This window comes from Protopterus annectens, chromosome 1.part0 (assembly GCF_019279795.1).
Source record: "Protopterus annectens isolate FY-2018-M chromosome 1.part0, PAN1.0, whole genome shotgun sequence".
Lineage (NCBI taxonomy): Eukaryota > Metazoa > Chordata > Ceratodontiformes > Protopteridae > Protopterus > Protopterus annectens.
In genome coordinates this window covers 604339559-604365010 of record NC_056725.1, presented here as the reverse complement: position 1 = coordinate 604365010, position 25452 = coordinate 604339559, and the positions used below count along the sequence as shown (strand labels likewise).

The 25452-nt window shown below is 40.8% G+C and overlaps 1 protein-coding gene across 1 annotated transcript in view; it reads left to right on the top strand.

The window, feature by feature from the left end:
* HHAT (hedgehog acyltransferase) overlaps positions 1 to 25452 on the top strand; it is a 3149942-nt gene that overhangs the window by 2446021 nt on the left and 678469 nt on the right. Inside the window, exon 11 of the mRNA XM_044061752.1 lies at positions 20043 to 20187. Coding sequence (XP_043917687.1) covers positions 20043 to 20187 — 145 coding nt within the window. The remainder of the gene's footprint in view (positions 1 to 20042; positions 20188 to 25452) is intronic.

Here is a 25452-nt window from a genome sequence, read left to right as displayed (position 1 = left end):
ACTTTTCATAAACTGGATGTATAAATTAAAAAGAAGCAAAAGAGCAAACATTCTATTTCTCCCAGAGATTCACAGAGTGAATGACAGAGTTTTACCCAAGGCTTATTTAATGCTGTTATGGCCCATAAGCCTCCTCCTGGTGTCCCTGTCCCCACTCTGCCTTGGACATAGTCACCCCAAAAGAGAATTAGGGAATAGGATTATTCTGAGGAAGAATGTTCTTCAGATGATTAATCCTTAGCCTACTACCCAGAATCCTTCTCTAGAGTATGCTTCTCCAGAAGAGGAGTCTAATTTATTTATTTATTTGACATTTGTTGACCGGGATAGTCTGACTGAGCAAGAGCCCTTTTTTAGCGGAGGCCAGGGGAGAAAAGCTCCACAGAACAGACTTAGCAAGAGAAAAAAAATACAATAGCAATTTGGCAAAATTGATAACACTAAGTATAAAAAGCAGCAACAAATACATTAATGTGAGAAGTAAGTATATAACTAAACATTAGGAAAAGACACACTGGTATTTCATCAGTAGATATCTGCACAATTCAAACTGGTATGTTAGAGAGTCATAAACAGGGAAAGGAGGAATAAAGAGGATAGTGAAAGGAGAAGGGAATGAGTTCAAGTGGGATGATTACAGTGACAGAGCCAGGAGCTATTGAGGTATCCTTTGAGAGTTTTCTTGAAATCTTGGGTATGGGCAATATTTCTGAGGGTCATGAGAAGTTTGTTCCAAGAAAGAACAGGAAAGTAGCTACAGAGATTCTGACCAAAGGATGTTTTAGGTTTATGAATTTGTAACAGACCTAGGTCTGAGCTTCTAAGAGATTGGGCTTCTAAAGAGAGACAGTTGAGGAGATGCTAGAGCAAGAAGAGGGCTTATTCAGGATAGAATGGATAACAAGTAGTGTAAATAACAATTGGTTTGGAAACTCAAGCCAGCTGAGTGTCTTAAGAGCATGACAGTGGTGAGAGTGAGAAGGCAGGTTAGATGCAAATCTAGCAACTTTGTTGTAGGTAGTTTCAAGTTTGGAAAGTAGTGAGGACTGTAAGTTGGTCAAGATCTGGCAGCTGTAAAAAAAAAAGGTTAGGGAGAAGATATGCTCAATCAAGTGAGATTCTAGAGTTAGGTGTGAGGAACATTTTATTTCTATATAGTAGGCCAGGTTCTTTGTGGGTTTTCTTGATACTGTGAAGGACATGAAGATCAAATTTAAGTTGGTCATCAATAATTACTCCAAGGAGTTTTGTATAGGATTCAGGTAGGATAGATGGGTTGTTAAGTTAAGAGATGGTAAAAGAGGACTTAAGATGGTAAAGTGTCTTAGAGAGGAAAAGAAGAAGTTTTGTCTTTTTAGGGTTACGTATGAGTTGATTAATATAAAGCCATGTTTCAGTGAGGTTGAAGGATGTTTGTGTTAGGCTAAGGAGGTCAGCAGAGGTGATTGTGTAGTCATCTGCATATTATGTGAGGGATGACTGAGGACAGGATGTGTGAAGCTGGCTAATAAAAATATTAAAAAGGAGAAGGCCTAAAATAAAACCTTGTGGAAACCCATTTGAATGGGAAGAAAAAGAGAGCAGTGAGCCATTTTATAGATTGTCTGTTAGTGAAGTAGCTTTTGAACCAGGACAAAGTAGCTGAAGAGAGGTTGAGTTGAGAGAGTTTGGAGAGAAGAATGGGGTGAGAGACAGTGTCAGAGGCCTTGGAAAGATCCAAGAAGAGGTAGGGCACAAGTTTATTATTATCTAAGGCTAGAGAGATGGAGTTAGTAAAAGAAATAAGTGCAGTGGTGGTGCTGTGGTGGGAGCAGAAGCAATGCTGGGTAGGGGTGATAAGGTTTTCTTGTGTGAGAAAACTTGAGATTTGTTTATGAACACAATGCTCGAGTATTTTAGATAGGGGAGAGAGTATGGCAATGAGTCAATAATTAGAAATAATTAGATAATTAGAAAGCTCTACAGAATTTCCACCTTTATGGATAGGTATGGTGTAGAATTTTTTCCAGAGGGAAGGGACAGTAGATTCACTGATAGAGTGATTTATGAGGATAGAAACAGGATATGCTATGGAGTTTACAGCTGCCTTTAGGAAGACAGAAGGCAGGTTGTCAGCTGATGGATGACATGGTTTAAGTTTGAGAAGACGTTTTTCGATGTAACTGGTTGGGACAGGATTTAGAGAGAGTAGGCTGTTTTGTGGTATGCGGGTGGAAGTAGTGAGGTTGGTCTGGTGGAAACTTTGCACAAGATTGCTGATTGTATCCAATGAAGTAAGAACTGAAAATGGATGCAATTTCTGGCCTAGGTTAGTGATGTGCAGAATAGATACTATGACCTATTGCAAATGGAGTCTCCTTCGCCTTATGCTGTTCCTCCAGTTTTGCCTATCTTACTGGATGTTTTTTTTTTCAGCATCCCAAACTCCATATTCTCAGCCCCTTGTTCCTAAGAAGCCAGACCGCTTTTACAAAGTTACAGAGAATAGCAAATTTCTTTTTAGGTGTCCATCTGCTAATCCTGATCTGGTCTCTGTGGCTACGGATAAACCTTGCAGATTACTGTCATCTGCTTCACTTCTCCATTCTGATAAAGAAAGCAGGACTATGGAAAAGCTGGGGAAGAAAGAAGGTCTATACTTCTGCTACCTTAGCTTTCTGTGCTATTAATTATCAGACTTACATGGCTTGATATGCTTTGGCTGTTCTTTCACAGGCCACTCAAGTTATTTCTGATCTTTCTCAGTCAGAAGGGCAAACTAATGCCTCTTCCTTATTAGGAGCTTCTTCTCGGGTAATTCAATTAAGTGTAGTTATGACGCAGCTGAAGCATCTTCTAGGGCAGTTACATTAGGCTCTGTTTGAGAAGGTATTCCTGGTTAAGACTTTAACCATTGCCAGATGATATTAAAGCCAAGTTACTGGATGCTCCTCTGGATAATAAAGCTTTGTTTGATTCTGCTGCTGTTGATTTAAGTCTTTGCAGGAGAAAGGTAAGGAGCTACATGATTTGAAACACATTTTTGTCTCACCTGTACCTACGTTTCACAGAAATTATCCCTCCAAGACTGCTTTTGTGCAAAAACAGGTTCGCATTCCTCCCTCTAAGACTAAAAAGAGTGGTAGGAGGCCTCCTCCATCAAAGACTTCTCAGTCTGCTCCTGGCCAGAAGCAGCCCTTTTCTGACAAGCCAGGTAGTCTCTAACTACCACTCTCGCCACAGCCTTATTCCTCTTTCCCTTCATTTTTCTCTGTCTCTTCCAGTTTAGGGAGACCTTATTCAGGACACTGGTTCTTTACATTATTCAAAACAGTTATTTCATGGTCTGGAAATCTCTTCCTCCCTTCATGCGCATTCCTCAGCCTCCTTGGGAACAGCTGCATTTATTCCCAGAGGTCCTTCAGGACTTGTTGAATCAGGGAAAAATTTAGGAGGTTTCACCCACCCACAGAGGAAGAGGATTTTATTCTAGAATGTTTCTAGTGCCTAGAAAGGATGGTCCCTGGAGACCAGTTCTGTACTTCTCACACCTCAGCACCTTCTTGAAGGTTCCTTCTTTCCATATGCTGTCACGTTAGACTTTATTTCCCCTCATTCTTCCTCAGAATTTCCTCTCATTCTTCCTCAGGCTTTTATGGCATCACTGAATATCAAGGATGCCTACTTTCATATTCCTGTTCATCTCCTTTACTGGAAATGTTTACGTTTTTCTGTTCCTTCCTTGTATTTTCAGTTCTCTGCTTTTCCCTTTGGCTTTTCTACTGCCCCAAAAGTATTCAGCAATTGGCTAGCACCTGTAATGGCTTTCTGCAGGCGGCTTCTAGACATCCAAGTTTTCCCTTAGTTAGACGACCTTCTGATTTAGGCATCTTCCCCAGAGATGTTGCTGGAGAATCTACACTTCACCATTTCCCTTCTGCAAAGCCTGGGGTTCGGCATAAATTTCACAAAATCATCTTTCACCCTTTCTCAGGATCATGTTTTTCTGGGGTGCAAGATACAGACAGACCTTATGCTTGCCTCTCTCCCTCCTCCAAGGACTTTGTCCCTCATTTCTTTCTTCCAAACTCTTCTCCCTCTACACTCTGTCTCAGCCAGGGAGTTGCTCAGACTTCTGAGATTCATGACATCCACCATTCCAGTGTTACCTCTGACCAAACTTCACATGTGGAAGTTTCAGTGGTTCCTGAAAACAATTTGGATGCAACATGCACCTCCCCTAGAGGCTTTGGTTCTTCTTTCTTGTCTAAAGAAGGAACTTCAATGGTGGATTCAGCAGGTGACTGTGATGCAAGGTCTCCCTCTGCATCCTCCTCTACCCTCTCAGGAGCTGTTCACAGATGCGTCAGATATAGGTTGGGCAGCAGCCTTCGGCTGCATGAAAGTACAGGGGGTCTGGTCACATTTCCAAAGAATGAAGCACATCAGCATCAAAGAGATGAGAGTGCTTCTGCTGGCCCTTCAGGCTTTTCACCCCCTTTGACTTCCAGGTCCACTCAAACTATTTACTAACAACACCACAGTCTTCTGGTATGTAAACAAATGGGGGGGGGGCAACATCTTATCTTTTTTGCAGGCTAGCTGTCAGAGCTTTTGAGCTTGTAGTTCAGTATCATGTCACTCTTCAGCCAGTGTACATCTTCTCCAGTCAGGATTATGTGGCAGACACTCTGAGCAGGTCATTGACTCAATCCCATGAAAGGATGCTTCACAGAGATGTGTTTCTGGATATTGTCCACCAGTGAAGTACTCATCAAGTAGATCTATTTGCCTCCCTCCTGAACATACAGTTTCCTCTGTTTTGTGCCAGAGTCCCAGGTCTTCTGGTTTGGAAGGTAGATGTCCTAGCTTTTTCTTGGAAGGGGATGTTTCTTTATGCATACCCCCCCCCCTCTCATTCCAAATGTCCTGTTCAAGATTCAGCAGGACAAACCCATAATCTTGCTGGCGACTTGTTTTTTGCCAAGACAGCATTGGTTCCCTCTTTTTCTGCATTTAGCCAAGGGCAGTCATCAAAGTTACCTCACAAGATGGACCTTCTCACACAAGACAAAGGATCTCTCATTCATCCCCATCTGTCAACTCTGCAACTGACTCTGTGGGTGATAGGAGTTTGATTCCTTTCAGACACGTTTTTTCTAAGGACGTGCTTAGGGTTCTGCAGGAGGCCAGAAAACAGAATACTAGGAAATCCTACTTATCTAAATGGAAGATGTTTTCTGTTTGGTGTCTTTCACATAACTTGAATTCATTGACTGTTGATGTTCCACTGGTTCTCTCTTATTTGTGTGAATTGCTCAATGCTGGGTTGTCCTATCTCTCTGTTAAGGCCCACTTGTCAGCTATTTCTGCTTGTCTGCCTTTATCTCCTCATTTAGCTTCTTGGTTTGAGGCTAAACAATTCCTCAAAGGCATCCTACATATTAGACCTCCCAGGAAGCCTGTTCCTTATCCTTGGAATCTTAATTTTGTTTTGGAAAAATCGACTTTGGCTCCTTTTGAGCCTGCCGTTACAGCTGCGTTGCAGCATTGCTCTTGGAAGACTGTTTTATTGTTAGCTTTGACTTCAGCTAGATGGGTGTCTGAACTTCAAGCCCTTATGGCTTCTCCTCTGTTTTTGGTTTCCCGTAAGGACAGGGTGTCCTTGCATACTAATCCTTCATTTATGCCCAAGGTTGTGAATGAGTTGTCACTTAATCAATCCATTCTTTTGCCCACCTTTATCCCTTCTCCACAATCTCTTAGTGAGAAGGTACTACACACCTTGGACGTGTGTAGACAACTCAAATTTTATTTGGATAAAACCAAGGCTATCAGGAAATCTGATCAGCGTTTCATTTCCTTTCATCCCAGGTCTTTGGGATTGCCTGTTTCAAAGCAAACTATTTCCTCTTGGATTTCTAAGGCAATTTCTTTTTGTTATATTTCTCATGGTAAGAGCCTTCCTTTTTCTGTTAAGGCTCATTCTACTAGGGCTGTGATTTTTCTGGTGCTTTCTTCAAGGGTTTGGACACTAATTCCATTCTTGAATCAGCTACCTCGACTTCTGTACATACCTTTACCAAGCACTACAAGTTGGATTGAATCTCCAGACTAGAGCTAGTTTTGCTAGGCCCATTCTTCATGACTTTTTAGAAAGCTCTACTGCCCCTTCCTCCTCCCAAGTCTCTTAATGAGCTTTGTTACTCTTCCTTATGTTATGAATACTGCAACAGTAGAATCAAAGGACACAGCATAGCTTTGTAAAGTCTTACCATAATGATAGATGTCCTTCTCTTCATTGTTGCAGTATTTTATCCCTCCCTCCTTACCCCCTGGGTATTGCTTTTTCATATGGATGTATGGTTCATCTCTTTGTTTCTTAGACTGGCGTTCCTTCTGGGGCATTCAATTCTAAGGATAGTACGTGCAGACATTGCATTTATGCCTTACATATACGGGGAACATACGTACAATGTCTCACATACTTGTAAGTAGTAAAAGTCTTTGGTATACTGGCCAGACATTAGGATGCCCCTGGCAGGGAATCCCTTATGTTATGAATACTGCAACAGTGAAGAGAAGAACATCTATCATTATGGTAAGATTTTACACAACTGTACTTTCAGACCACAATATGAGCACCAAAAAAACATAAGGAGGAGGTGTATCTTCAGTAAGGATAAGTACACCTCAAGATTGGCCAAACAGTATGACTCTCTTGAGCTACTCCACATCCAATCAACTATAGGCAAAGCCCACTAACACATCATTGGTAGCTATAGGTCCCCCACCATGAAACAAAAAAAGTATACCACATACCTGGACTTACCAGAGTCGCTTCCCATACAACCCAATATCTTACTAATGGATGATTTTAATTATCCTACAATTGACTGGGAAACATACACGACCACAAACACACTGGCTCAGAGATTCTTGGACTTTGTCAGTGTAAATGCTGTGGAACAGCTTGTCAGCACACCCACAAGAGGCTTAAATGTCCTGGAAGTAGTACTCCCTAACATGGGAGAGCATTGCACCCCCCATGTGATGTCCTCCCTGGTTAAGATCGGTTCATAAATCAGTCTCTTTTGATGTAATTTTAAGACCAGATATCCCATCAACTCAAAACTGCTTAAGAATTTTTCAAAGAGAACTTGCCAACTAAGTGATGGTATAAGAAGCTTCAAAGCCCCTCTGAACATAGATAACACAGAACCTATGCAAGGCTTACACCAATGCCCTGTATAACCAATTAAGTAATTGTATAGAATCAGCTGTACCTGACTAGCTTAAAACCAGGTCTTGCCGAAAAAACAAGCTACCATGGTGGACCCCTAGTGTAAGGGGTATACAACAAGAGAAAGTAACTAATGTCCAAGAAAAAGAGGGAACTGGCTCGGCAGAAGAATAAATCCTTCTCTAGCGTAAACAAACAAATTAGAGATTTTATTAAGTCCTCCAAAGCTAATTACAAAGCAAAAATAAGACTCCCTAGCTATGGATAATCACAAGGAATTCTTTAACTACATCCGAAATCTAAAAGGGAATACCCAGCTATATGCTGAACTGGTTGTGGATAGCACCACCCATACTCAACTGAAGGTAATCAGAAACCTGCTAGCTGACAGATTTGGAGCAAATTTCACCCCCTGTCCTCTCCAGTCATCCCCCAAAGTATACCTGTCACCATTCCTCAGCCTATTATCTCAAGAGAGCAGGTCATCTCAGCACTATCCAAGTCCAAAAACATGGCAGTAATGGGACCAGACAACATCCCAGGTTGCCTTTTAAACAGTTTAGAAAATGACCTAGCAGACCCACTTGGTTCCTTGTTTAACCACAGCCTGTGAATTGGCTATGTTCCAGAGGAATGGAGGACAGTAACAGTAATCCCTCTGCACAAAGGAAAACCATCAACTGACCCTGGGAATTATAGGCCGATATGCTTGACTAGCCTTATCTGCAAGGCCATGGAAATAATCATTGTGGACCTTAATTACAAGAACTTAAGCAATCTCCAAACTCTGGACCCAACCCAGTTTGGATTTGTTAAAGGTAGGTAATGCCTGCTAAACATGGTTGACTTCTTTGAGAAAGTCACCAAGGCCTGGATGAGGGAAAGACCATGCATCTTGTCCTAGCCAAGGCATTGGCACAATCTCCCACTCAGGTATTATAGAGAAACTTTCCTATTTGGGAATTAACCCCTACCTTACTAGATGGGTAAGCTACCTGGCTCACCAACAAGACACATACTTTCAAAGTGAGTAACTTCACCTCTTTCAAAAGACTAGTCACCAGTGGTGTACTACAGGGTTCTTTGCTGGACCCCTTACTCTTCAGAATTTATTTCTCAGAAGTTCAGGCAAACTTGAATGGGCTGTGGCTGACCAAGTTCGCTGACAATTGCAGATTGGAAGCAATCATTGAGTCCCCCAACAATGTTAATATACTGCAGATAGGGTTAACACAGTGAAATGATTGGTGCTAAATGCAAAAAAATGCATTATTATTCTCTTTGCTAATTACATTGTAGACAGCACCCCCCGAACTGCAGATCTAGTGGTATATGATGTGAGTACTCTGGATGATAGCAATCTGAACTTCGACCACCATGTATCCACAGTAGTAAGGAAATCTTTCTATGTGGCACATCTTATAAGTAAAAGTATCACATCTGGATCTAGATCTAAGAATTTTATAATTCCATTATACTCAGCCCTCATCAGACCAATAACTGAGTACAGTGCTCCTTTTTTGCATGTACCTTACCAGACACCTGCAACAATTGGAGAGACTACAGAGGTTTCTCATCAAGAAATTACAGGGTACACAAAACAAGTCTTACGCAGAAAGACTTAAAGCCCTGCCACTGTATTCTGTCTCCTATAGGTTGCTAAGGGGTGACCTGTGCCTGGCTTAGAGCAATCTCTGACCTGGCCCTGATGGAAATGCTACACATTCATAAATCAAACTGCACAAGTGTCACTTGCTCCAGAGATCTTAACCTAGCCTCTGACATAAACAGGTCATGCTGGAGAGATAGCTACATCTCCCAGAGGCTGCCACTTCTCTGGACCAAGCTTCCAGTTTATGTAAAACAGAGCCCCTCCCTGACCCTCTTCAAATGCAAAGTAGATCAATGGATGGGTGACCACAGATTCACTCCTGGGGTGGCACCCATGTCCCTGATAGACAGAGGAAGTTGGTTTCAATAACAATAGACCCTTATCTCTGCGTACTTCACTTACTTAACCACCAACAATTGGGGCAACTCAGGATAAATATGGCACTAGGCTTATAAGGGCTCTAGGGCTGTTAGCCTATTTAACTTCCATGAACCTATGAACTGGTCCATGGAGTTTGTAGTGATAATATCCAAATATCTTTGGGCATACATGTTTGTGGATATATGTCTACCAGTTTATGGAGGGGATTTTTGAAGTCTTCTTGATGAATGGGTTTTAGTTTAATACTTAGGACTCCACACTGGGTAGGTAGGAGGTATGGGCCATGGGGGGCATAAAGAGAGTCCCGTAGTTAGCTATAATGTGAAAAGGGTTGGATGTAAAATAAGTTGGATGTGGAGGAGTTCAGATCTTTATTTGTTTACCAAGTCTGGAGGTAATATTTTTTAAGAATCTAGAGCCACCTCCACCTTTAATGCATTTGTGTAATGTGGTAGGCCTGTACAAGAAATAGGCATTGAAACCCTATACTGATTATAGGTTCATAGGTGTTTACTAGGCTTACGACCACAAGGTCCTTTTTAAGCCTAGCCATGCATTCCAAATCTCTGTCAAGTTCTGATACCCTTGATAAGTGTAAGCAGGGGTTTGGCAGATGAACCATTTACAGATTACCTGTGTCCATTAGCGACACAGATGCCATTCCAAGGATGAATTTCTGGTTTCCCATCCAATTGTCCAAACTGCACTTGAATTGGGTTAGGGAGGAATTCTGCTTCACATGGATGGGGAGCCTGTTCCATAGACGTGGTAGTCTCTGGGATACATACCTATCTCTCCAGCAGGACCTATTTATATCACAGGCAAGGTTTAAGTCTTTAGAATGGGTAATTCTGATGCTGTTTGTTTTGTGGATAGGCAGGAGATCCATCAGAGTGGGGTCTGACAATGCTGTGTATGCCACGCATAGATCTTCCCCCAAAAACCTGTAGGAGAGAGAATACAGGGATAGAGCCTTGAGACAGTCTGCATAAGACATTTTACTTATGCCCTGTATTCTTTTAGTGAGACACCTCTGTGAATGTTCCAGATGTTGGATATGCCTGGTTAGGTACATACCAAAGGGAGAATTATACTCAATGATAGGTCTGATGAATGACAAGTACAGTGAAACAATGACTCCCTTAGGTTCATAGGTTCATACTAGGCTATCTGCCCTAGGGCATTTATAAGCCTAGCCAGAGTGTGTGTGGCTTTCACCACCCCTTAGGATGAGAATACTATACCCATTAGTTTGCTGTGCCTCTGTCCAGCAGTGATACAGAGATGATTCCCGGGGTAAACCTACGATCTCCCATCCACTCGTCAAGATTTCTCTTGAACAGAGTCAGTGAGGGGCTCTGCCTCACATGGACTTAGATGCCACTTGAACTTAGATGCCATACCTTTGTTTATGACATGCGCAGTATAGAATAATTTCCTCACCACTGTAGACACATGATGGTCAAAGGCTAGATTGCTATCTGTGTGTGTCCCCAAGTCCCTAACTACTGGGTCAGCTCTAAGGGGTGTGCTGTCAATATGATAGTTGCCAGGAATGGATGACTTCCCAAAGGATACTGTTGTGCATTTCTTGGCATTTAGTTTTAGTCCATGGCTCTGACACCAGTTGTTTGTCTACGTCAGCCCCTCCTGGAGAACATTTGTGTCAGTGTGAGATTCAATGACAGCTCCTAATTTGCAATTATCTTCAGATTTAGTCAGCCAGAGACCACTGACATTGGCCTTGACTTCTGAGAGGTAAATGCCAAAAAGGAGAGGTCCGGGGACTGATCCCTGAGGGACTCTACTTGTGACTGGCCTCTTGGTAAAGGTAGACTCCCAGTTCTAACTTCCTGGGTCCTGTCTGTGAGACAATTGGCTATCCACCAGGTGACATTTATTTATTTATTTATTTATTTATTTATTATTATTTATTTTACATTTATTTACTGGGAAAGTCCAACTGGACATATGTCCTTTTTTAGCAGAGGCTCAGGTAGAAAAGCGCCAAGTTAGGACAGAGACATACAAAACATAAGAAACATAAATGTAACCAATACAAGTCAACAAAGGCCTAGTAGAAATAGTCTGAACCTAAAACATAAATATAACCAAGTAGCAATAGTATGCAATGTGATATACAATCTAATGTTATACAAACATAAAGACATTAGTGGAATTTTATACACTCATAAGGAAATTGGACACTCAGAGGTTTTACATTATAGTATAAGCGAAAATCACATAGTGTATTCCAGTTTGCATCCAGACATCAATGAGCAATCCATGTTTACAAGATAAATAACATTATAATGTTATAAAATATCGAGCAAGCAAGAGTTAGAGATGTAGTTTCATGTTTTATAAGTATTTAATTGGGTACATCGAGTAGACAGAAGTTGTATAGCGGATGGTGTGATGAAGGAAAGGACTGTATTTGGGACTGTGAAAAAAGTGTGGAGAAGATTTGGAGAGGTGGCAGTGGAGAGTGGAGACATACGGGTTTGTATCTAACCTCTTGAGTTTGTCAACAATGCCCAAGTGGGGTATAGTCAAATGCCTTGGCCAGGTCAAGGTAGGCAGTATGAACAATTTTGCCCTCATCTATTTCTTTGGTGTCCTTCTCAAAGAAGTCCACCAGGTTGAGTAGGCATGATCTACCCTTGACAAAACCAAACTGGGTTGGGTCCAGTGTCTGGAGGTTTACAATATTTCTGTTGATCTCCACAATAATTCTTTCCAAGGCTTTACATATAAGACTAGTGAGACTTAGGGGTCTGTAGGTTGCCCACCTTTGTGCAGAGGAATGACTGTTGCTTTTCTCCATTCATGAGGCACAGACCTTTTTGGAGGCTACAGTTATATAGTAATTCCAGAGGCCCTGATAGATCGTGTTTCATGCTATTTAGAAGGCATCCTGGTATATTGTCTGGACCCATTGATGCAGTGTTCTTTGTCTTAGAGAGAGCATTAAAGGCCTGTTCCCTAGTGATAGTCGGGGGAGTTATATCTGACGAAATTTCATGAGGAAAGGTTGGGGAGGAGGGGTAAAGTTGGAGCTGAATTTATCAGCCAGAAGGTTTGCTATGTCTTCTGGCTCAGTATAGGTGGCTCCATCTACAATGAGCTCTGCACACAATTGTGTATTGCCTTTGAAGTTGCGGACATAGCTAAAGAATGCATTGTGGTTGTCCTTGGCCTGGGAGGCCAAACTTACCTCAAATTTAGGTTTGGTAGACTTTATTTCTCCTCTGAGTTGTTTGTTTTGTTTGATAACAGTGCTTTTATCCTGCTGGATGCTGCACCTCCTAATTTTTGCCATGATTTTCTTCCTCCTGTTAGACAGCCTACAGATTTTGTGATTCCACCACAAAAACAGGTCTCTGTGACAATGCATATATTATTATTTTCCAGTTGTGGAGATTTTTGTTAAGGGTCCTAGAAATGAGCAGCAATACCTTAATGCTGCTCAGATTCTGTTTAGTTATGTTGGAAGTTTAGAAGATTTGCCTAAGAAAAAACACTATGGGGGTGGACAATTAACCTTTTCATAGATCTGTTTAATGGCTTTATGGACAAGACTAAAAGAAAAAGCAATAGTCGGACAACCCAGCCTTAGTGCATTTTGCAATAGTCAGTTCTGATAGAAATACATTTTTATAATCCTGACTTGGGGTCCCTGTACAGGCTCCGTACTGCAGTAATGTAAAGAAATGGATACTTTATAGCAATCATATCTTCCCAAACATAATTCCAGAGCATGGAGTTGAAAGCTTTTCAAAGTTTGCCACCACCAAAACAGCAGGTTCAGACTCCAATAGAAGGTCCTGTAAAATATTGACGCATATGAATGTGATCTACTTGTTTAATAGCAGTACTTAACAGAAGAAAATTAGAGGGCTTACCAGTTTGTTTTTTTTTCTCTAATAGATTTTTGTCCTCTGTGCCTGATGACTGTTAAGTTCTCCTGTCATGTGACTCAATCCCGTTTGTTCATGATGCAGTGGGCCTACCCATGCTGGAAGGGAGAAAGACAGACAGTTGGAGACCATCACTGAGGCAGCTGTGGAGGACTTTGTGCCCCCGTTTGTGTGCCTCAGCTAGTGAATGCTAAAGTGACGTGACCTTGTCCCAGTGGCTGAAAGGTCTTACTTCATACCCTACAGTCTGGGGCCAGCTGTGTTTCAGGATATATCATATCCATCTCCAAGCTATGGAGTTGCACTGCACTTCTCCTTCATTCAGGGCGTAGAATATGGTTACATTTTCAGTATCTCACTTAACCACACTTCCCTCAGATAACTGATGTGAACACTGCCTCATCATGGGATGTGCAGTGCCCCCCCACCCCACCCTGTGTTTATGATCCCACATAGGCGCCATTGTGGGCTGCATGCACTGGCTTGGAATTACCAAGCCCATATTCCTTGGTCTGCAGCTGTTGGTATCATGCAAAGCACTCCTTACACAGGAACAATTGGCTGATCAAAAGCCACCTCGGACTCCCCGCAGGTAGGCAATCTAGTGAAGGTCACTTAGTCCCCTCCCCCACACCCAGTTGTTCCAGTGGTAGAGCTTCTGCTCAAACTTGGGATGTCTGGGTCATAGTCAGGGTTTTATCCATCTGTGCTGCATAGCCTGATGAGCAGTTTGCATATGTAATATTGCAGTACATGCCTCTCAACTGTCCAGATTTTTGCCTCATATTTTTCCTCTGTTCCTCATAAAATCTATGTTGTTTGGCAAATCATTGGTGATCTTAGTCATTAAATAATGATATTTGAGTTTCAGACTTCATATCCTTCAGAAAAATCCATGCTAACACAAATCCTGTTATTCTAGCAACTTTCTAACTGTATGAGTGTAATATTTAAAATATGTCCCTATTTTTGGGTCTTTGTTGCCCTGTTATTTTAGGCTCTGTCAAGATTTTTTGCATTAAGAGGTTGAGAGGTATGCTGCAGTATAAGGGATCCCTGTTCTTTATGGAAATATTCTCCAATAGTTAACTTTGTGAGAGATCATTTCACTATAGCTGGATATTGTCTTTAATGGCCAGAGCAAGGCAGCTTCTCTATGTAAAATAGTGTCTTATTTCTCTCAGTGAAAACTGCATAGTGATTGAGGTTGGCCTGTTCCAGTAAACAAAAGTACACAAATATAATTTTGCGTGCACAAAGACCTAATTCATAATGGTGAGATTTGCCTAACACTACCAGTTATTTATACAAAGTACCCTGGGGTCATTATAGTAAAGGACAAGATGCCAAAGCTTTTAATCTTGTGCAGTTTTCTGTCTAAATACATTTTTTTTGTTTTATTTTGTTTTTCGGGCTATAATCTTGCTATTAGTTCTTGTGCAGCTATGAAGACCCGGTGCTCTATCAAATATGCTTTTAATTGGCAGAGTTTATTGCTGTGCATTTGTATTGAAATCGCTGCTAGTCAGTTGCAGGAGATTTTGAAAATAGTGCTCCTTGGCTGCTTGCTTTTTTGTGTTTTGTTGTTCATTACGGGTAATATTTAATTATTGACCATGGAATGGGTAAGGCCAATATCTAACTAAATGGGATTGGTTAATTCGAGCATAAAAAGGGAAACTGGCTAGGCTTAAAATGGCCTGCATGGTCAGCTAGTCTTGCACTAATTTATAAACCACAAACCTACATTTTAGATCAGATTAGGATTGAAATAAGGACTAGGAAGGGGGACTTGGTGTTATGTGTGTTCTCATGTTTGTGAGGAGAATGGAGTTTGTGTGCAAGTGTTTTTGGTTTAGGATTAAAATCATGGCTAGGTAAGGTGATTTAGTGTTGTGTGTGTGTGATTGTATACATGTAGTGTGCGTTAGTATCTTGTTTCTTAGTGCTGTTAGGAAAAGGTTTTTTCATAAGTTAATATGGTAGGGTTGAGGTTGGGGGGAGCAGGGTTAGGGTTAGAGCCAACCCCAACTCTTCCATTACCTTATGAAAATCCCTTTCTCTAACACTGTCATTATTCAAACAATGTATGTCTGAAGGCACAGTTAGGCCTCTTTTTTTTTTAAACCAAGTGATTGCAGAAAGAGAACATTTGATGTTCTTCGTGTTTCACTGTTGCAGTCATCACATTTGGGTTATCTGCTTGCAGTAGCCCTCAGTCGGCCTGATTATCAAAGTCTTGGGTCCTGCTTTGGTTGCTATCTCATATTCCTTGACATCAGGTAGTCAGGGGTATAAAGCATGCAGCCGACGCCATTACATCAGTCTTTCTTGCCATGCAGTGCCCGAAGCAGAAGCAGTTCGCAAGTGCCGGTCGGCCAACTCCTGAAATTTTTGTTTTCGAGTTTCAGAACCAAAGTTTTCAACTAAAGCTAAGTACCTCATTGGGGAAACTTTTTCTTGCTCTAAACCAATGTCAGTAAAAGTCAATAATTGTATTTCTTGTGGAAAGCAAATACCTCATAAAGATTTTCATTCATACTGTATTCCTTGCCTAGGCCCTGACCACTGTGTACCTCGCTGTCAGTTTTGTGCCTTATTTAAACCACAAAGTATTCATCGCCGGTATATTTTTGCTTCTAAATATTTTGGTGCTGAGTTAAATTATCCAGATATGTCTTTGGTAAGCCACCCGACTACCGACATTCCGAAAAAATGCAAAGATAAAGACAGAGACAGGCCGCCTAGGTCCAAAGCTGTCAACGACGGTTCTCCTAAGCTAGTCGCCAGTTCGCCGGTACTCAGTGAGGCGCTTTTGCAGCCCCTGAAACTCGCTACTTCAGATTCACAGGTCTCTACTGAGACCCATTCAGAGTCCAGTATGCCGCGAGATGCTTCGGCTGTGTAACCTGCGGATGTCTCTACCTTGGATGGGTCCGGAGCCGCTGTGCAGGCACCGGCCTCTGAGGGTGTATTCAGGTTTACTGACTTGCATGTTAAACAGATGCCATCTTCTTCTTCAAGGCCTAAAACTCGAACCATGCCTAGGAAACCGACACCCAGACTGCATGATCAGGCTTCTATGCCTAAAAAACAAATGATAAGAATGGCTGAAGGAAGACCTTATTACTTTAATCAGGGGAAGCCAACCTTTCCCCTCTAAGAAAGCTAGGACTGAGTTTGCTTATGATACTTCTGACCAGGATTCTGAACTTTCTGTCTCCTCAGATGACCAGGATTTACCCTTATCTGCCTATGAGGATTCTGATGCAGAGGACTCTATTCCCTCTGCTTCTCCCCAAGAGGATTTTTCTTTTGGTGAAACCTTGCATACTCTTAGGGAGCATTTTTCACTGGGAAAGCCAGGATTACTCTGATTCTAAAAAGAGGCTTAGAGATGTCTTACTCCTGCCCCAACACAGGCCTTTAGCTATCCCTCCTGTGCTGGGCATTGTTTACGATGCCTTTTCGGAATCTAGCTTGGCCCCTGACTGTTTACCTCCTGCTCCCAGAAAACCTGATAGATATTACAGGGTTCCTGATTCTCACAAGTTCCTTTTTAAAAATCCTACTGCAGATCCTGAGACCATTTCACAGGGACCCAAGGGCATTAAGGCTACTACTGCCAGAAATTCTACCCCCTCTGATAGAGATTCCTCTACCCTGCTGTCACAGTAGGAGAGCCAGATTCTACACCCCCAGCTTCAAACCATGAACCTGGCAGCCTGGCTAATTACCTAATGTCTCAGTTACCATCCCTCAGTAAACAAGTGTTGGATATCATTTTGGAGACAAGGAGGTCTAGTACTAGAAAAATCTTACGCTGAAAAATGGAAAAGATTCTGTGCCTGGAACCAAACTCAAGGGATGGCCACAGCAGCACCCAATTTACCTCAGATTCTTCAATACTTAACTGAGATGCTTCACAAGGGCCTTTCCTTTTCCTCCATCAAAATTCACGCCTCAGCCATTTCAGCTCATTACAACACAGAACCACCCCTCTTTTCCTCATCCGCTGCTCAAGCAGTTTCTCAGAGGGGCCAAAAACTTAAGACCACCCAGAAGAGCCCCAACTTGAGACTGGGACCTTAACTTTGTATTGGAAAAACTCACTCTGCCTCCTTTTGAGCCAGCTACAAGTGCAGAGTTAAAATTCCTTTCTTGGAAAACAGCTTTTCTTTTAGCAATCACTTCAGCAAGAAGGGTATCTGAATTATAGGCCCTTATGGCAGTGGAGCCTTTCATCATCTTTCATGTGGACAGGCTGTCCGTCAGGGCCAGTCCCTCCTTCATCCCCAAGGTGGTATCCAGTGTGGCTCTTAATAAAAACATTCATTTGCCAACCTTCTTTTCTAATCCACAGAACAAAGGGGAATGGATACTCAACTCCTTAGATGTGCACAGACAACTTAGATTTTACTTGGACAGGAATAAACCTCAAAGGAATTCTGAACAACTGCTGGTGGCATTTGTTGCAGGGGCAGAGGAGAAGGCTATTTCAAAGCAAACCATTTCTAAATGGATAGGCCATTGCATTCATTTCTGCTATAAGCACTATGGTAAACCTATCCCACAGGGGATTAGACCCCATTCAACCAGGGCTGCATCTACCTCTGCAGCCTTTCTCAGAGGTGTCCCTACCAGAGACATCCTAGAAGCTGCTACCTGGAGTTCTGTACATACTTTCACCAAGCATTAGTATTTGCCAATTTTCTCTAAATCCAGAGCTGGCTTTGCCACTGCAGTCTTGCAGGGCCTTATAGCTGGTACTAATGCTATCTAAATTCCTCCTCCCATCCTTAGCTTTGAGAATCTACCCAAATGTGATGACTGCAACAGTGAAACATGAAGAACATAGTACACTTGTGTACAGTTACCATAAATATTGTAGATGTTCAAGTGTATTCACTGTTACAGTCCTGGTTACCCTCCCTCCAGCCCAAAGACTATATATATATATATATATATATATATATATATATATATATATATATATATATATATGTATTTAATTGCTTACCATTAGGGGAGCACCTGACATCTGGGGCAAGAAAAACTGATGTAATGGCATCGGCTGCATGCTTTTACCCCTGACTACCTGACATCATGGAAGATGAGACAGCAACTGATGCAGGACCCAAACTTTGATAATCAGGCCAACTGAGGGCTACTGCAAACAGATAACCCAAATGTGATGACTGCAACAGTGAATACACTCGAACATCTACATTTATGGTAAGTGTACACAACTGTACTTTCTCCTTTTGCAATCAGTGTAGTGAAAGCCATTTTTTCACAAATTTTAGTTACCTTTGATGTGCAGAAGTTGATGTAAAATACACTGATGTTTCATGTACTTGGTATCGGGTATAGCATATCATTGACACTTTCTTCATTTTAAGTTTTAACTTTCTTTCTTTAGTTTGAGTATTAATTAACATTTGCTTCCTAAAATAAATTTAAAAACATCAAGCACAGGCCTGCAATATGTAGTTTTAAGTCATTTAGCATTCAGACTGTTCAAACTCGCAGTCCTGTTTTAAGCTAATGCCTCTTAACTGCAACAAAACAGTTCAACACAAATTTCTATAAATCCATAAATATTTTTTTCCTTTTGCTTCCTATGTGCACAGGACGGTCTTTACTTGTATTCCACAGTTTTGTAATTTCCTGTAGTCACAGTACATCTAGAGTCTTCACTCTTTGTCCAAAATCCTTCTTCTATGACAGGCAAAAGCATCTACCATTATGCACTTCTAGTGCTTCTTTTACCAACATTTCTCAGGTGATTCCCATTTCTTGGGTCATCTGCATGAAGCATTGCCATATTATACCTGGTATACATACTGTTACAAGGTCCCTTCTGTAGTATATGGTGCGTGTGCATCCCTCACTCTGTATATCTGTATACAGCTTTTTTTATGTGATTAACAACGTTTTTCATACATTGATAACCATATATATATATATATATATATATAGAGAGAGAGAGAGAGAGAGATAAATATTTGTGTGTAGATATGTGTGTGTATATAAATATAGAAAGGTAATCAATGCTGGCTACTTCTGAAGTGAAGTTCTGCTGCCTGAGTTGAAAATAGTCTGCCATTACTGAAAACTACGAATCAGTTTATATACAGTGATTATAAGAAGTCATGCTACAAAGGGTCAGTATAACTGAGGTGCCAACAACTGCTGGACTCAGAGCTGGTTAATGTCTCCATTGGGTTCATGGATCTCACATTCATACATACATTCATATATCCATACATCCCTACCCTTTCTAGAAGTATTTGCTAGTGCAGGGCATTCAGAAAGATGTGTTGTATAGATGTTTACCGAGAGTGAAGGTGACCCAAAATAAACCTTGAGATCACAGGGGAATTTGGTTAGCAAACACTTAAAGATACTGCTGTCTCTGAAGTACACCAAGAATTACCCCTCAGCTTGTCAGTGAAGTCGGTGCAGCCCCATCAGTCTCTGTGGTTCAGGCCAGTGCATTTTTATGGTTTCTCTCAAAAATTCCGACTACTACTGTGGTTGTAGTAACTGTGTTGTCCATTCTTCCTTGCTTTTTCAAACTTTAGAACTTCCTGATATTTATGTGTCGAATAATTCCCATTTACTGTTTGTGTATGCCTTGTAGCTTTGTTTCTATCTTCTTCAGGTATTCATTTTCCTTTGTCTGACTGTTCACTGTGGTGGCCTACATGATTGCGATCTTCATACCCTCATGGCCAAGTATTGTAAAAGATCTTGCTTCTTACCTAATTTCTGCTCTTCAGTGACAGCTTTTTCATTTCCCCTTAGGTGCTTTGTTCAACATGTAAATGAAGAAAAGCCTTAAAATAAATAATGTAACTGATGATGTGTACCTTAGTGCTGATGTTTAACTTTCTTTCCTTAGGAAAGATCCATGTCCCCAAGAATGCGGCGGCGAGCTTATGCAGCTCTTGCATCGTTTTCAACTGCTATGTTGATACTGTCAAACCTGGTATTTCTTGGTGGCATTGACGTAGGGAAGTTCTACTGGAACAGAATCTTTGTGCAAGGTAAGCCGATCTTATGCATGCTTGCATGCCTTGTATTAGATTTATGGGATGACACAAAACACCATGATAAACATCTGACAATGTGTATAGATATGTAATGGGCTCACTGTTGTTTATAAAACTCTGCTTCCATTGCATTTTTTAGGCTTTCCATGAGGCAGCACTTTTAAAAATATAATTTTGTTTGTAGTTTTGTGTTATAACACTGCGGTCCTGTCAGTGAAGAAATATATTTTGTTCTGGGAGTAATTTGTGAAACCAGTAGTTTTCTTTCATTTTCCCAGAGACTTCCCATACTCTGGAACATGCTACCCATCTATGTCAAGCAAAGTTCTTCATTAGCACTCTTCAAGAAAAGTCTTCATGAGTGGATGGGAAATAGGAAATACACCCCGGGGATCACTTCTGTGTCTCTGCTCAACAGTGGCACAGGAAAATAATTTTCTTGGGTGGCGTAAGCCAGGGAACCTTATTGGCAAGGCTTACGTAGGCCCTTGGGCCCATAGCCTATTAGCTATCTATGAACCTATGAATCTAGTTAATCTGCTTGGATAAACAGTGCTGAGTGCCTCATGTTTTAAAGACTTCAGAAGGCTGTGGACAGATGACATGTGCTGAAATGACAAAATGTGGTGTTTTGAGTTCATAGGAAAAAGTAGGAAAACACTTGAATTCATTTTCACTTACAGTTGTCTAATTATTTATAGACTGATATTTTATTCAGTTTTACTGTACTTTTTTTAAACTGTATTTGGCTAAAATAACTAGTGTGTTATGTTTATACAGTCACCTGATCAAAAACTGCATTGCAGAGTGTTTTCTGGCATGTGAGTCATTGTTATCCTCTGGTTTCCCTTAATTTTGCTGCTGTTTTATACATTTTGACTACTTTTGGTCAGTGTTACTGTTTTTAGAGGCAGTGGTAGTAGTTCTGTGGCAGAGAATAAATCGCTACTGTGTCTGATTTGGCAGTAGACATCACTGGCTGAAGCCCTAGTCAAGTTCCTTTCCTTTTTCTCCCTGCTTGGTTAAACAGTGCTGGGTGCTATCTATTTGCTTATGTATTTGCCTTAATTTAAAAGCTTCAGAAGACTGTGCATAGAGCACATGTGCCGAAATTACAAAAGTTGGTATTTTTAGTTCATTCCTCTTTTGAAGAGCTGGAAAATATTTGAATGTAGTTATGCGTACAGCCACCTAGTGATTTATGCAGTTTAAAGTACTACTTTAGTCAATTTTACTGTACTTTTTCAGTGTTTTTGTTAAAATAACTGGTCTGTTGTGTCTATACAATCACCTGGCTGTTACTGCGTGTTTCCAGCTACCTGATTTAGTATTATTATCTGCTTTCTGTTAATTTTCTTGTCATTGTTTTATAAGTTTCCATTTAGTTTTGGTTAGTGTTAGTTTCTCTTTGACAGAGAATAAATATTGGCTGAAGCTGTAGCTAATTTTCTATTGTTTCTTTCATTTTCTCTGCTTGGATAAACAATGCTGAGCAGCGCTCCATGCAATTCAGTGCAGCACTGTACTAGACAGGTGCAGACACTGCCAGTTCCAGTCTCTACAAACATCCCATCATTCTCAGACTCAGTAAGAGACTGAAGCTGTTGTCCCACACTGCCTGTTAATAGAGATTTGCATCCAGTACTATTTTAGCTATTTATAAACAGTCCTTAGTTATCTTATCCTTATTATTTTTATCCCTTCTACCCAACAGATAAGTAGACATCCATTAATAAATCTTTAAAGCCACATTTCTGTAAAATCAGAAAATATATTGTTCTATTGACTACAATTACTGAAATATTCTTTATAGAAAATAAGGCAGTAAAGCCAAATTGTAAAATCAGAAAATATATTATTCAATTAACTACTAATTACTTAAATGCCCCTTAAAGAAATCAAATAAATATTCGATTTTTTACTGTACTCTGACTAAAATGAAAAGTCAGGCTGCCTTCCAACCCCATTTGCCAATCTCATAGCACTTGGTATACTCAGACGGTGTAGCTGTTAATTGCCTGATAGTCATAAACAGTGAATTATTGCTTAGCTCGGTGCTATCCATATGTGAGAGATGCAAATATATAACTGAAATGGAGACCTCCATCTCACAAAGAAGCATGTGCTGTGAGCAACACATAACACCACAGTACTCCACATAAATAACACAGCAAACTGTAGTACAGTGATGCTGTAAAAAAAGTCACTGCCAGAGCCTCCAAGACCCAGTAAGCCTATGGCTTAGCATAAATCAACCACTGCAGCACATATTAACATTACCATAGCAAAAGGTCACCGGGTAGTTAATCTCTCCAAATCTAGTGCGTCTATACACCCTTCTAACAAAAGTGTACTAGTGATTGGTGACTTCATTGTCAGGCATACTGACTCAAATCTCACAAGGTTGGACAATGAGATGGTGACAATGAGTTGTCTCTCATGACCCAAAATTTCCGACATGTTAAGGGCCCTAAGGACTCTTAAGCCAAGCAGATATCATTATGAAATAGTGGTGGTCCATGGGGTAAATGACCTGGTGTGTAAAACTGTGAGGGATATTCAGAGAGAGACATGGCAGAGCTGTCTACGCATGTCACAAATTTAGGTAAGACCTTTGTATTGAGTGAAATCCTTTCTTTGTGAGGGATGCCAACATGGAGAGAAAAGATGATTGGCTTCAATAACTGCTATGTGGTTGGTGTCACTCTGGGGGATTTACTATGTGTCATCATGGGAAGGTTTGCCAGGGATGGCTTACAACTCTCATTCCAGGGCTTCTGCGTATTGGCTATAGCCCTTGCTGCCCCCATACTGCCTTTTTCAGATAGAATCTAGCCAGTGGATCTCCCAACTTCACTGACAAAGCAAATCAAGCACCTGGCCACATCAGGCTAGCCCTACTTAGCATTGGGAGTCTAAAATAATAAATTGCCTGATCTCAAGGCCCTACTGCATTTGGAACGTGTATCTGTGTGTGTGTGTGTGTGTGTGTGTGTGTGTGTGTGTGTGTGTGCTATTACAGAAACTTGGTTGAAAAGTACAGAAAGTACTCCCTCTGTACCAGAGTTCTGTACCTACCACACTTTTAGACCCACTGGTAATGGCAATGGAATATCCATATTTGTGAAAGACCATATTACCATGAGGCAGATTCCTGGAGATCCAAAAACAGAACTATTTGATATCCATATCACACTAAATAGACCAACTGTCAGATCATAGTAGGATACAGGATCTCCTCTTTGCTCCCAGAAAACCATGTTAAATTCCTAAACATACTGGATTAACTTCCAGTAAACAAGAATGCCTTTATTATAAGAGACATGAACTACCTGATGATAAACTGCGATACCTATACCTTAATTATAAGATAAACCCAAAAATTACTTGCTTTTCTAAACAAAAAATCCCTGGACCAAACCATATGTGAATCCATTGAAGGGCAAAATATTCTTGATCTAGTCCTCCCTGATATGGTATCAGTATGTACTAACCTCCTTGTATTCCCTTCCCTCAGTTAAATCTGATCATACATTAGCAATTATTTCCTTCAAAATCTCCAAATCATCAGGTGCAAATATCACCTTATTCAAAGATTTTAAACATACTAACCTTCTGCAGTTCTTTTAAAGTACAACTGTGCAACCTACAGGTAGTAGTTATGCAAGCAGTTATACAGACAAATTCGTATCTTACTTGGGTAAATGCATTGACCAGGTAGCCCCTACCAGATCCAAACAAATGGGAAGTTTAAGAGTAAATCAGCAAAGTGGTCGATTTGCATAAATAAAAAATACAATAAAAGAAAAAAAAAGCTTCTTAAAATATTCAGCAAAATAAAAGACCCTTAAATCAAGGTTAATAATAATACGTTTTCAAAGGAACTGAAAACCGCCATCAGGAAAATGAAGGCAGCCCATGAACTTATTCTAGCATTGGAAACTAAAGGAAATTTTATATCCTTTTTAAGTTATCTTACAAAACTAAAGAGCAACACCCAGCATTTCTCAGAACTTTTTCAAAATGGCATTATGTACTTAAATCCAGTGGATATTGCCAACATACTAGCAAACGAATTCAATGCAAATTTAACCCCCTGAGAAAACTACACAAAGTCAACATATCCCACCTAATCTCAAACACCCCACCATATCCAAAGAACCACCTGCTAAAGCTACTGTCCAAAGCATAAAATACATCCTTCATGGGACATGATAATATAGCCAGCTGCATGTTAAATAGTATGAAGCAAGTGCTAGTGGACCTACTCCTACAGCTGTTAAACCTGAACTTAGTCACTGGTTGTTGTGATGCCACTTTACAAAGGTGGACCCACCACTGACCCTAGAAACTGCAGATTCATTAGCCTAATAAATCTTATTTTCAAAGACGTGGAACATATGATGACTAATTTAATTATGATATTACAAATTTTATAGGACCTGACCCCAGACACTTGAATTTGTTAAGGTTAGATCCTGTCTAATGAATCTGGCAAACTCTACAAGCTGTGTCCAGTGGTCATGCTGTCCATATAGCATATCTCAAACTAGGTAGAGAACTTAATACCATACCACATGCTAACATAATTAACAAATTAAATGAGCTCCAAATAGATTCCTGTGTAGTTGGGTGGACAGCAAATTGGCTGGGTAATAGAGTCCACATAGTGAAGGTGGCAGGTACAGCCTTCTGAGAACATGAAGATGACCTGTGGTGTTCTTCAGGGGACCAGTGCTAAGAGGTATGCTGTTCGGAATCTACTTTACAGATCTCCGGATTACAAATGGGGATCTCTGGCTAACCAGGTCTGCAGACATCTGTAATCTAGATGTCACCCTCGAGTGCTTGAGGGATAAATTTGAATGGTGGAGGAGTTTTGTTGATTTTTCACAAATCTATAACTGCTGAGGTTACACTGATTAATAGCAGTTGGAAAACTCTGGTAGTAGACATAAAGGGTGAATTCTTTAAAGAAGCCTTAACTCTAATCTTAACTTATAGGAAACCTTCCATGTATTTATTATTGAATGCTGAATAATGTTGTTGTTCCTTCGGCTTTTCCCGGTTAGGGGTAGCCACAGCGGAACTCTGGTCCGCTAATGATTGGCAGTAGATTTTCATGGTGCCGAGGTGCCAGCTCGACGCCCAACCTTCAATGAAGGCACACCCATTCACGCATGTCTTTCGAATGCCACTCGACCACGGGGAGGACATACAGACTCCACACAGAAGCCGGTCCAGCCGAGAATCAAACGG